The sequence below is a fragment of the Daphnia carinata genome, chromosome 5, assembly GCF_022539665.2.
Source record: "Daphnia carinata strain CSIRO-1 chromosome 5, CSIRO_AGI_Dcar_HiC_V3, whole genome shotgun sequence".
NCBI lineage: Eukaryota > Metazoa > Arthropoda > Branchiopoda > Diplostraca > Daphniidae > Daphnia > Daphnia carinata.
The window spans coordinates 4596334-4608668 of NC_081335.1; the positions used below are offsets into that span (position 1 = coordinate 4596334).

Below are 12335 nucleotides of genomic sequence, written 5' to 3' on the forward strand. Positions count from 1 at the left end.
TTAAAGCAATCTGATAGAGACGCCTTCCTCACGTGAAGTTCTTAAGTGTCGATGAAACCTCTTCCGAAGCTCTCAACAGAAGAGAAAGGACGCACATTTGCCTTAAAACCTGGAAATGGCTAACTCTATTTTGTTCGTGTAACCGTACAATATACGGCATCTATGCATTGAAATCACATAAACTTTTATGTCCCTATGCATTACAATGAAGACACGTCAAGCCCAAATGAAAATTGATGGCGAATCGATAAAAAAAAGGGAAAGGGATTAAAACGGTGAAATCGGAAATGAAAACAAGGATGGACAGGACACCTTCTCCTATGTCTGGGTACTGACGGAACAGTATTAATCTTTATTTTTAATATAAAAAAAAATGTGACCACTGCATTGTAGTCAATGTTTTGAACATCGATGCAATCGAACCAGACTAAAGTGGGCTTAACCCAAATTATGTTGTAAGGGTCTGTGGTTGAGTTAAGGATGTTGAAGAGAAAAAAAAAAGAGAAAAGGTGGGCCTCTAGGCTCGATTTCAACTACCTACGAAATTGCTTTGATAGCGATCCATTCTTCAGGAAACACAGTGAAAACAAGTTGTGTGTTATAGATTTCGTATTTGCTAAGATCAAGAATTCGCTACATTTTTGTTGGCGCAATATTTAATAAGCATTGAAGCATAACAACCGCAGATTAATATTCTAATGATAAAACCACGTAACCAAATCAAAGCAACTGGGCCGCTAATTTTGCTGCGCCTACCAGTTGTGCTCTCGGGTAGAAAATTTAGAGAGTATCAATCTAAGGCCGATTGGTTTATCAAATAATTTTTCAGTCTTATATGTGGTGGCTGGTTTGCATTGCAATGAACGCAAATTCACCGGAGAGATTGGACCTTATTTTGCCTTTAGGTTTCGGTTGTTGGGGCGTGATAGCATCGCACGTAACGGACTTCATTTGTGGCCTAGCTGAAATTTCCCGAACAAAATTGAATTGGCTGCGGTGTCAGCTAATAATGATTGTGATTTACTTTCGTTGTGCATTCTTACATTTCCGAGCTTGCAAAAACGATCATTCCTTTTCGATCGAAAATGAAAACTAGGCCAATTCATATTTAATTTTTTTGGAATGATCAATAGGCATCGATTGTTATCTTTCATAGTTTTTGCATACGTAATTTTGGAGTGGGCAAATACAATAGACTCATCATACAAATTGCAGATGCATTTTTCTATAAACCGTCCACATTTTGCCGATGCTTTGCTTTTACACGTTTGCTCAAGTTGAAAAAGTGGAAGTGAAAGGAATTTCCTAGTTGGACAGAAAGAGAGCCCAAACACTTTTTCTATGGGCAGATCCTAGGGGCAATACCAGGTATTCGATAACATTGCATTGCGGGATGCGTGCGATATCCAGCGAATTGGGGAACTTTCATTTCGCACTCGTATAAGAGTCACTCCAGTTGTTCGGTATGGAGTCACACAGCTTTCAGAGCTCAAACGAAGAAGTGCAGTGTCACAGCACTTGTCAATAGAGTGAAATATAAGGTAAGTTCTTTTGAGTAAAAAAACATTGAACTTCAGTTTCGGTTTTTCAAACATTCAACATTTTTAGCGGCTGGTTTCAACGAAACAGCTAAATATTTGCTTGCTAGTTTGATGTGTAGTATTATTTTTTTATTTGGAAAATTTATTTGCTCTTTTTTAGCTTGCCTAATATTGAAATTATCTTTCTGTGTACAGGTTTATACAAACGTCTTTGACTAATCCGAGAAAATGATCGTAGTGAAGTCATTGGTTTTCTCCGTTTTGCTCTTGGGTAAGATTCACATTACTTTTAAGTGGACACTAACAAATAGTATCATTGTGTTGAAATGTTCTGATGCCATTTTATCAAAATTATTTTTACAACTATAAGTAATTAACGTTCACGGACTGCAAAAGGAATGAGAGTTCCTGTTATTTGTTTGTGAGTTTGGACCGCGTTACGGAAATTTTAATAACAAAAATTTATTTAATTGCAGGAATACTTGGAGTTGCAGAGGTAGCTTCAACCGTAAGTTTTAAATCAGTAATTACCTTTACACCAGTGAAACATCCCAAAAATCAGTTTAATTTTAAAGCCAATTATTAAATTACGAATCCTGATCTTTATCTTACTTCATTCTTATTCCAACTAATTTTCATTACAGAGAAGAGGGAAAGGTCGTCGTTTACAGCAAAGACCATTGGCTCCTGCCTATCAGAACAACCCTATCCCAGTTGCACAACCACAAGGTCCGTCTTATCGCAGCCTTCCAAGCGGTTATCCGACACCTCAAGCATTACAACAACCTGCCCGTCCTATTGCGCCGAGGCCTGGACTAGTTGTGTTTGGTGTTGGACCAAACTCCCTTCAAATTCCGAATCACTACTCCAGTTATGCTGCGGCCCCTCAACAAACTAAACCAGCTGTTCCTGGGCCAGCGTACGCGTCACCAACTCCAATGGCGACCCAAACTCCACCTAGGATCCAGCCGGCTACATCTACTTACGCACAACCAGCCTACAATCAACAAAACGTTGAACAAACGAAGTACAATTCCCAACCGATTCAACCGGCTTACCCTGCTCCATCCCCACAGTATGGAAACAAGATTCCAGCAGCCCAGTCAGGAAACTATCAACAACCCAGCGCGCAAGTGGTGGCTGTTCCAGCATCTGTCCCTGTCCCTAAATTGCCAGAGAGCGTCCCATTCTACGTGGCTCCAGCAAAGTCCACCGTTTACGGATCAGCCTACGGAGATAATTCGGCAAGCTATCCCACATCAGACTCTTACACAAGGGGAGAAGCTTCAAAGCCAGTAGAATCCGTTCCGGCATCGTACCAATCCCCGTCCAAAAAGCCGCAGGAAAATTACGGAACTACTGCAACGACTTCATACAATTCAAAGCCTACCGCAACCTACACTGGAACGAAAGCAGAGCAATCAACGGAGGCTTATGGGAAGAAAACCACACAAGTAAAGGAAAGTCAATCTTATTCCTCAACCCCATCGCCCAAAGTTAAGTATTCTACGGAAGCTTCCTATTCCACTACTGAATCCAAACCAACAAGTGGTTCCTACGACAAACATTCTTACTCAGAAAAATCTAAGGCCGGCAAGGATCAGTACAAGAAACCCGTTCATCCAACTTCGCAATCCTATAAGGAAACAGAGTCTCTGTCGTATGGCGAAAAGAAGAAAGAAATTGATTCTTCATCTCTTCCTTATTCCAAAGTGGAAGCGAAGCCGGTGAGCCAATCTTCTAAGCAAGATGAGTACAAGGAGTCAAAGCAAGAAGATAGTAAAGCGAAGGCCCCTGCTTATCCTACAGCCGATTCCCATAAAAAAGGAGAGTACCAAAAAGATCAAAAGGAAGAAGTATCAGTCTACTCGCCGTCCATCTCTTCCACTAAATCGGAAACCATAAACAAGGGCAAGTCTTACCAGTCTCATACACAAACTGAGAAATCTTATGCCAACAAAGATAAACAGCAGACTCCAGCTTACTCAACCACGCAATCCTACAAAGATAAGCCGCAGACTCCAGCTTACTCAACAACGCAATCCTATAAGGAAGAGGATGCTAAGTCGTACGGCGAACAGAAGAAGAAAGTGGAAGAGCCAAGCCTTTCTTATTCCGCAGTGGAATCCAAACCTGTCATTGAATCTTCAAAGCAAAATGCATACCAAACATCAACAGAAGGCAAGGCAAAGGTTCCTACTTATTCCGCATCCAACGATGACAAGAAAGTAGAGTCAGTAAAAGAGGTCAAGGATTACAAAAAGCAAGAATCCACCTCTTATGAAAACAAACCTGTTAGTGACTCTTACACGAAACATTCAGCTTCCTACGTAGAAGAGAGTCAGTACCCAAAACTAGTTGTTTCCACTTCAGCGCCTTACAAGAAAGACGATTCGAATTCTGACTACAAACAGAAACATTATGGAGCTGAGCCTAGTTCGTCAAAAGCTGCAGCTGTTCCAACTTACGAAAAGTACCCAAGCACTTCGTCAGTTACACAAGAGCCATCCAAGTATCACGAGTCAAACTCAAAGACGTACGAATCCAAGTATCCGTCTGTTTCTCCAGCGACCAAGGCTCCAGTTAAAGAAGTAAATACCTATTCCAAACCAACGTCTGATGAATCAAAAAGTTACAGTTCGCCAGCGTATTCCACAACATCATCTCCATCATATTCAACAGGCTACACGACCACTACTAAAGCATCCACAATCTCTTACGAAGACAAACCAAAGGCATACTACACCACTACAGCCAAATATAAAGAGAACTCCACGTCTGCGAAAGTGGTAACACAGCAACCTCCTGCATACAAAAGTACAGTCGAGTACGCACCAGCTGCGACCACATCGACCCAAAAAGAAGACTATAGGGACCAATACTCTTCGAAGAAGGATACAAGCACAAAGGCACCTGTTGTAATTGAAAAATCTTACGCAACTCCAACCACAACGGCAAAGTACAATGCGAAGGCAAATGATCGAGTTTACGTTGTATCCGAGCAAGATGAAATCGTAGAAACTTACCAGACGAAAGAGCCTGTGTCATCCTATCCGTCTTACCCCAATCCATCGGTAGATGAAAAATTGTCATCCGCCAAACAAGTTGTGAATCAATATGATCCAAGCGGTCGTGGCTACAATAGCGCATCATCTAGCACATCAAACAAGTCAAGCTACGAAGGTCGACCTGCTTCTTCATCCGCCGCTGATCTTCCGGCGTATAACCGTAAGCCAACCAAAGAGGCCGATATCCTCACCACCTCAGTAGAAGGTGCAAAGGACTCCGGCAAGTACGGTCATGATGGCGTTGACGGTGACTACTCTGCCATTCCAGGAAAACCTGAAATTGATTATCCCATATATTCAGAGCTGCCGAATAACAAGTTTAACTGTTCCGAACAACAACTTCCAGGATATTATGCCGATACATCTGCTCGTTGTCAAGTGTTTCACATTTGTTTGGGTGATCGTCAATGGAGCTTCCTCTGCCCTAATGGAACGATATTTAGCCAACAGCATTTTGTCTGCGTCTGGTGGTACGAATTCGACTGCTCGAAAGCACCAGCTCTTTATGAATTCAACGAGAAATTGTTTGTCATTCCATCGACGCAACAAGCCCTCGATTACGAAGGTGAGCAACGCGCAAAGGCTGTAGCCACTGAAACTTTGGAAGAAACAGGTAAACGGTACGATCCATTAAGTAACAAGAAGGAAACAACTTCAGGCGCTTACTAAGCTCTCTCGCTATGTTGAAGCTAAGAAAATCTGGAAAAACAGGTAAAATGCGTCAGGTGGATGTTCAGTGAAGGAAGTGAGACGCAGAAGCGACGTAATAACGCAAAAGATTTTAATCATTTTGGAACGATTTCGTCTTGAAATTATTTTCCTTATGTAAAGCATTCATCATATACTATATAGATGTTACTACTCTGTACATTGTTTCAGATTTTAAATAAACAGTTTATACCTTGTAACGCAAACCGTCTTTGTATTTAATCTAGGGTACTGTGCTAAAATAAAGAATCTCACGGCTGCTATATTATAGCCGAGTTTTACGTAAAGCGATTCTGGCGTATAAGATTAATAATGCCGTAAATAAAAATAAAAAATGGAATCTTTTGAAAGACTAAGCAAAGCCCGTAAAGGGAAAGTTGCGGGCTTTGCTTATAACGGGTGACAGCACGTAAGCCGACGGGCAGTAATAGCTGGTGGGTTGCTAAACGTAAAAAAAATAATATAAACAATATAATAGTATTAAAAAATAATAATAAATAATAATAACTAATATAACAACAAAGATGCGAACTCAAATTAATATAAAAACTTAGAGTCGAACCCGTGAAATCAGCATGGCAGCCGTATACTAAGCCATAGTGCCATACTACATTATTACACTGCTGCCTAAGCTACCTATTTCAATGGTCACACCCAAAGCAAAATTTGTTTAGGATGTGCGGTCCTGGCACAGTGGTTACCACCTTCGCTTCGCATTCTGAGGGCCCCGGGTTCAAGTCCCGACAGCGCCAATTTCCCTCCCTCCCTTTCCCACCAATTCATCATTCAAGATACGCAAGATTCTACGCCTTCAAGAAAGAAAAACAAGAAGAAAGAAAAACAAGAAGAAAGAAAAGAAGAAGAAAGAAAAACAAGAAGAGGGAAAAGAAGAAGAGAGAAAAGAAGAAGAAAGAAAAAAGAAGAGCCATGCCTACTATAAAGGGGCTAAATGGCGCACCAAAAAAAAAGCCTTGCCAGGCTAAAAATGGCAAAAAAAAGCCTTGCCAGGCTAAAAATGGCACAAAAAGCCTTGCCAGGCTATCGATCTGTAGTACTGTTCACTACCTTGAAGATCGACCCAAAAAACTGAGGTAGAGAAGGGGTAATCGGAACTTGTAGGTTGTTCGTAAGTTCTCCCCATGGCCTGAGAGACGGTTCGTGGATGCAGGCAGCTTATCATCGAGTGATGTGACCCTCTTCGATACCTTTTTTTTTTTTTTTTTTCCTAACCTACCTACCGAAGAGAAAAACGAACACAACGAAGAAGAAAGAATTCATTTAGAAGTGAATGATGCGAGCGCTTCTTGTAGGGGACACAGCAGGTTATTCATTCAGGTTATTGCAGGTTCACATTTTAGCATCTTCCAATTTAGAAAAAGCTTTTGAAAAACACTAGAGGTTTAGGGCAAATAGAATTGTACCGCAAACCGGAGTAAAATACAATTATTCGTGCGTTTCGCTGTTACGTGTGTATATGCTATGTGTATAAGTATGTGCTGAATGTAAGATGGAAAATGTTTATTTAAAATCTGAAGTAATGTACACATGAATAACATTTACATATAGAAAGATGGAACACGTATGCAAGAAACTCGATCGATACAAATGAAATCCATAAATTCTTCAGCTTCTCATTTTGCTAGGTGATTTTTACACCAACAGACTTGATTGACATTATACAGGCAAAGGTGATCTATCTATTACACAGCGGTTAAACTCATTTCAAATTGTATAGTTGTTCCAGTTGAAAAATATTTCATTTTCGCATGAGAAGGGCTTTGCTATGTTTCAGAAGAATAAGAGGCTCATTAACGATCTTGTAGTTTCATCTGTACGTAATAAAAGAATTCTCTTTGACTTTTTCGGGGGCTTTTTGGGCGGAAAACTTAATACGAGCCTGGTGAGAACGGTCTTTCTTTTTGGTTAGTGAGTTCGTCGTACTGTTTACCTGTTCCTTCCGAATTTTCACTGTTTGAAGGTTTTGTGCGCTGTTCAGCTCCGTAATCAAGGGCTTGTTTCGCCAAAGGAATGATAAACAATTTCTCGTTGAGTTCAAAAAGAGCTGGTGCTTTTGAGCAGTCGAAGTCGTACCACCAGACACAAACAAAGTGCTGTTGGCTAAAGATCGTTCCATTAGGGCAGAGGAAGCTCCATTGACGATCACCCAAACAAATGTGAAACACTTGACAACGGGCAGATGTATCAGCATAATACCCAGGTAGTTGTTGTTCAGAACAGTTAAACTTGTTATTGGGAAGCTCTGAATAAATGGGATAATCAATTTCAGGTTTTCCTGGAATGGCAGAGTAGTCACCCTTAACGCCATCGTGGCTGTAACTGCCGGAGTTCTTTGCCCCTTCTACTGTGCTGGTAAGTGAATCGGCTTCTTTGATGGGTTTACGGTTATATGTCGGAAGATCAGAGGCGGATGAAGAAGCAGATCGACCTTCGTAGCTTGGCTTGTTTGCTGTGTCGGATGACTCGCTATTATAGCCACGATCGCTTGGGCCGTATTGATTCACAACTTGTTTATCGGATGACAATTTTTCATCCACCGATGGATTGGGGTAAGACGGATAGGATGGCACAGGCTCTTTCTTCTGGTAAGTTTCTGCGGTGTTATCTGGCTCGGCTACAACGTAAACTCGATCATTTGCCTTCACATTGTAATTTGCCGTTGGGGTTGGAGTTCCGTAAGATGTTTCAACTGCAACAGGTGCGCCTGCCTTTGTGTGTGTGTCCTTCTCCGAAGAGTATTGTTCCCTATAATCTTCGTTTTGCCTTGGAGTAGTCGCAACTGGTGCGTACTCGACTGTACTTTTGTATGCTGGAGGGTTGTATGTTACAACTTTCGCAGACGTGGAGTACTCTTGATATTTGGGTGTAGTAGTGTAGTACGTCTTCGGTTTGTCTTCGTAAGAAATTGCAGGGGCTTTAGTGGTGGTAGTGTAGCCCGTTGAATGGTGATACGAAGGGAACGAAGTCGTTGTGGAATAGGCATGTAAATTGTGATGTTTTGATTCATCTGACGTTGGTTTAGATGAGGTATTTACTTCTTGTACTGGAGATTTGTTCACTGGAGAAACAGACGGATACTTTGATTCGTAATCCTTCGAGTTTGACTCATTATACTTGGATGGCTCTTGTGTAACTGCAGAAGTGCTGGGGTACTTTTCGTAAGTTGGAACAGGCGCAGCTTTTGACGGACTGTACTCCGCTTCATAATGTGTCTGTTTGTACTCAGAACTTGGTTGAGATTCGTCTTTGTTGTGTGATACTGAAGTAGAAACAGCTAGTTTTGGGTGCTGACTTTCTTCTACGTACGAAGCTGAATGTTGTATGTAAGAGTTACCAACAGGTTTGTGTTCGTAAGCGGCAGCTTCTTGCTTCTTGTAATCCTGGACCTCCTTTAGTGTCTCTACTTCCTTGTTGTTCTTAAATGGAGTATAAGCAGGAACCTTAACTTTGTCTTCGATCGGAATTGTGGGGACTTTCCTGGTAGCTGTGGATTCCGTGGAATAGTGATGTAACGGCCGAGAAGTCGTCGTAGAATAGACGGGCAAACTGTAACGGTTTGATTCACCCTCGGACTTTTGCTTGGAATAGGTGTTAACTTCTTTCAATGAAGACTTCGGTGCTTGAGAAACAGATAGATCCTTTGTTTCGTACGCCTTTGGGTACGTCTCATGGTACTTTGATGTTTCCTCCGTAACGAGCAAAGTGCTGATGGGCTTGTCATACGTCGAAACAGACGCAGGTTTTGACGAACTATACTCAGCTTCATAATGTTTCTGTTTGTACTCGGTTTTAAGCGCAGAATCGTCTTTCTTATAAGATGGCGTAGCTGAAATAACTGGTTTTTGAGGCTGACTCTCTTCTACGTAAGCGGCTGAATGTTTCGTGTAAGAGTCACTTACGGGTTTGTGGTCGTAAACGGCGGATTCTTGCTTCTTGTAATGCTGGATATCTTTTTGCGACTCCACTTCCTTGTAATCTTGGGATGGAGAAACCTTCACCTTGTCTTCGCTCTGAATGATCGGGACTTTCGTGGTGGTTGCGTAACTCGTAGAATACTGATGCGACGGAAGGTTTGTTTCATCTAAGTTAGGTTTGGAATAGGAATTGACTTCTTTTACTGGTGCATTCGGGGCTGGATAACCAGAAGGATAATTTGGCTCGTACGTCTTAGACTCGTGATACTTGGATGGCTCTTGTGTAACTGTCGCAATGCTAGGATACGTTTTGTAAGATGGAACCGATGCTGGTTTTGATGGGATATGTTCCGCTTTATAATGTTTCTTGTCGTCCTCAGGTTTTGATTGGGATTCGACCGTCTTGTAGGAGTGTGTAGGAGCGGCTGGTTTCTTGGGTTGTTTTTCTTCCTTGTACGAATCTGAGTTTTTCACATAAGATTCGCTTGCGGATGTTGGTTGGTAAACTGCATGATCTTGTTCCTTATAATCCTGGACTTCTTTTGGTGATTCTACTTCCTTGTACTTCTGGGATGTAGGGTAAGAAGATACCTTTACCTTGTCCTCGGTTGATGATTGGTATGCGTTTTGCTTGGAAGATTCAATCTCAGGTTTGGATTCCACTGCGGAATAAGAAAGACTTGACTCTTCCACTTTCTTTTTCTGTTCGCCGTACGACTTAGAATCCTCTTCCTTGTAGGTTTGCGAGGTTGGGTAAGCCGAAGTCTGCGGCTTATCTTTATTGTCGTAAGTTTTCTCAGTTTGTGTATGCGACTGGTACGATTGGTCCTTGCTTGCGGTTTCCGATTTAGCGTACACTGATACTTGTTCTTTCTTCTCTTCTTTATACTCTGCTTTTTTGTGGGATTCGGCTATAGAGTAAGCAGGTGCCTTCAGTTTGCTATCTTCTTGCTTTGATACCTTGTACTCATCCTGCTTAGAAGGTTGGCTCACCGGCTTCGCTTCCACTTTGGAATAAGGAAGAGATGAAGAATCAATTTCTTTCTTCTTTTCGCCATGCGACAGAGACTCTGTTTCCTTATAGGATTGCGAAGCTGGATAAACGGGTTTCTTGTACTGATCCTTGTCTGCCTTAGATTTTTCTGAGTTAGAATGTTTGTCGTAGGAACCACTTGTTGGTTTGGATTCAATAGTGGAATAGGGAACTTCCGTAGAATACTTCACATTGGGTGCAGGAGTCGAATAAGAAGATTGACTTTCCTTTATTTTTGGGGTTTCAATCGCATAAGCCCCAATTGATTGCTTTGCTTTCGTTTCGGTATAGATTGCGGTAGGGTTTGAAATGTATGATACCGTTGGCGCAGTTCCGTAATTTTCCTGCGGGTGCTTGGCTGGTGATTGGTACGATGCCGGAATGGATTCTACTGGCTTTGAAGCTTCTCCTCTTGTGTAAGAGTCTGAAGCGTGATAGCTTGCCGAATTATCTACGTAGGCTGATCCATAAACGGTAGACTTGGCTGGAGCAACGTAGGTTGGAATGCTCACTTGTTGCTTGGTGACAGGGATTGGTGCTGAAACAGCCACCACTTGCGCACTGGGTTGTTGATAGTTCCCTGGTTGGGCTACCGGATACCTGTTTCCATACTGTGGGGATTGAACAGGGTAAGTTGGCTGAATTGGTTGGGAATGGTATCTTGTCTGTTCAACGGTTTGTTGATAGTGGACTGGTGGCGCATAATTCGATATGGCAGGCTGATTTCTAGGTGGAGTCCTGGTCACCACTGCAGTTGGTGGAGCGTATGCTGGCGTAGGAACGATTGGTTTAGTTTGTTGAGGGGCTGGAGCGTATGCTGGCGCAGGAACGATTGGTTTGGTTTGTTGAGGGGCTGGAGCGTATGCTGGCGCAGGAACGATTGGTTTGGTTTGTTGAGGAGCTGGAGCATAATTGGAGTAGTGATTCGGGATTTGAAGAGATTGTGGCCCAACACCAAACACGACTATTCCAGGCCTTGGAGCTACAGGACGCGCAGGTGGCTGTCGTAATGCCGGAGGTGTCGGATAACTGCTTGGGATAGTGTGATAAGATGGAATACGTGGCTGTGAAAATGGGACATTGTGGTAGGCAGGAGCGAAAGGTCTTTGCTGTAAACGGCGACCTTTTCCTTTTTTCTAAATCAAGTATAAGTATAAGCATAAGTTTCTGAATGAAATTCACTCTGAATTTTTCTGAAGAACATTTGTTGATTATTAACTTACGATTGAAACAACTTCTGTGACTCCAAGTATTCCTGCAAAAAAAAAAAAAATTCTTTATCATCGTATCCATTCAACAATAAAAATCTGAACATCAATTAACACAATTTCAAATCGAAGCGCTTACCCACGAGTAAGACGGAGAAAATCAAAGATTTTTTCGCTATGATCATTTTTGATTTCTTTAAACCGAAGAAGATTATATCTGTAAAAGAATGTAATACAAATGCAGTATTACTAGATGAAAAATCTCAACACGGTAAACATTTTGCAACGCGAAATCACCACGAGAAAAACAGGTAAACATCACTCATGCTCAACAAACTGTTAATGTTATTAGAATAATTGCAGTAAATGCTAATGTAAGCTTTTTTCAAAAGGTTTTCCACAGTCTACAACAGTTTAACGTAGAAGTAGATGGGATAGCATTTTTGAACTTATCACAAAACTTACTTAATCCTTGTACTCAGGTGTTGTTACACTACACTTCTTTCAATCAGCTCTGGAACTGATGTGACTCCATATCGACAGTCCAACTGATTCTTATACTTGCTCAAAATGAAAGTAGTGCATTTGCTGGAGATTGGTGATGGGGAAGAACTGTCGATTTTTTGTTGATGCCCGTCAGCATTCTGCCCTTAGAAAGATATTGAACCCAACCACACTTTCTTCCTACAGTGTGGTGGGTGCAAATGCATGTAAATTTACGTAAAAATCGCTACGTTGTCGAAAAATGTGAAGACCGTGCTATCGAACTGCTTAACTGCACTAACTCGGGTTTGATACAATTCCAGATTTCGTAAAAAGTTGACGAAATAAAAATTCTGGTTGCA

At 41.6% G+C, this 12335-nt stretch overlaps 2 protein-coding genes across 2 annotated transcripts; one reads left to right on the plus strand and one right to left on the minus strand.

Annotated features, from left to right (window-relative positions):
- The first annotated feature begins 1477 nt into the window (after nucleotides 1-1477).
- LOC130696544 (adhesive plaque matrix protein-like) lies at nucleotides 1478-5517 on the plus strand. The gene is made up of 4 exons (XM_057519625.1): nucleotides 1478-1541; nucleotides 1737-1812; nucleotides 2018-2049; nucleotides 2186-5517. The coding sequence occupies exons 2-4, from the start codon at nucleotides 1770-1772 to the stop codon at nucleotides 5276-5278; spliced, it is 3168 nt and encodes a 1055-aa protein (XP_057375608.1). The 5' UTR covers nucleotides 1478-1541; nucleotides 1737-1769; the 3' UTR covers nucleotides 5279-5517.
- A 1378-nt stretch (nucleotides 5518-6895) lies between these two features.
- LOC130696696 (adhesive plaque matrix protein-like) lies at nucleotides 6896-12007 on the minus strand. The gene is made up of 4 exons (XM_057519790.2): nucleotides 11956-12007; nucleotides 11630-11707; nucleotides 11506-11537; nucleotides 6896-11418 (listed from the first exon to the last, which is right to left on the minus strand). The coding sequence occupies exons 2-4, from the start codon at nucleotides 11673-11675 to the stop codon at nucleotides 7204-7206; spliced, it is 4293 nt and encodes a 1430-aa protein (XP_057375773.1). The 5' UTR covers nucleotides 11676-11707; nucleotides 11956-12007; the 3' UTR covers nucleotides 6896-7203.
- Between the last annotated feature and the right edge of the window lie 328 nt (nucleotides 12008-12335).

Excerpts from the sequence above, each read along its gene's own strand:
- LOC130696544 (XM_057519625.1), top strand. The coding sequence starts at position 1,770 with ATGATCGTAGTGAAGTCATTGGTTTTCTCCGTTTTGCTCTTGG. Across the intron at positions 1,813-2,017 it reads TTTCTCCGTTTTGCTCTTGG|GAATACTTGGAGTTGCAGAG; the intron begins GTAAGATTCACA and ends ATTTAATTGCAG. Across the intron at positions 2,050-2,185 it reads TTGCAGAGGTAGCTTCAACC|AGAAGAGGGAAAGGTCGTCG; the intron begins GTAAGTTTTAAA and ends TTTTCATTACAG.
- LOC130696696 (XM_057519790.2), bottom strand. The coding sequence starts at position 11,675 with ATGATCATAGCGAAAAAATCTTTGATTTTCTCCGTCTTACTCGTGG. Across the intron at positions 11,538-11,629 it reads TTTCTCCGTCTTACTCGTGG|GAATACTTGGAGTCACAGAA; the intron begins GTAAGCGCTTCG and ends TTTTTTTTGCAG. Across the intron at positions 11,419-11,505 it reads TCACAGAAGTTGTTTCAATC|AAAAAAGGAAAAGGTCGCCG; the intron begins GTAAGTTAATAA and ends TACTTGATTTAG.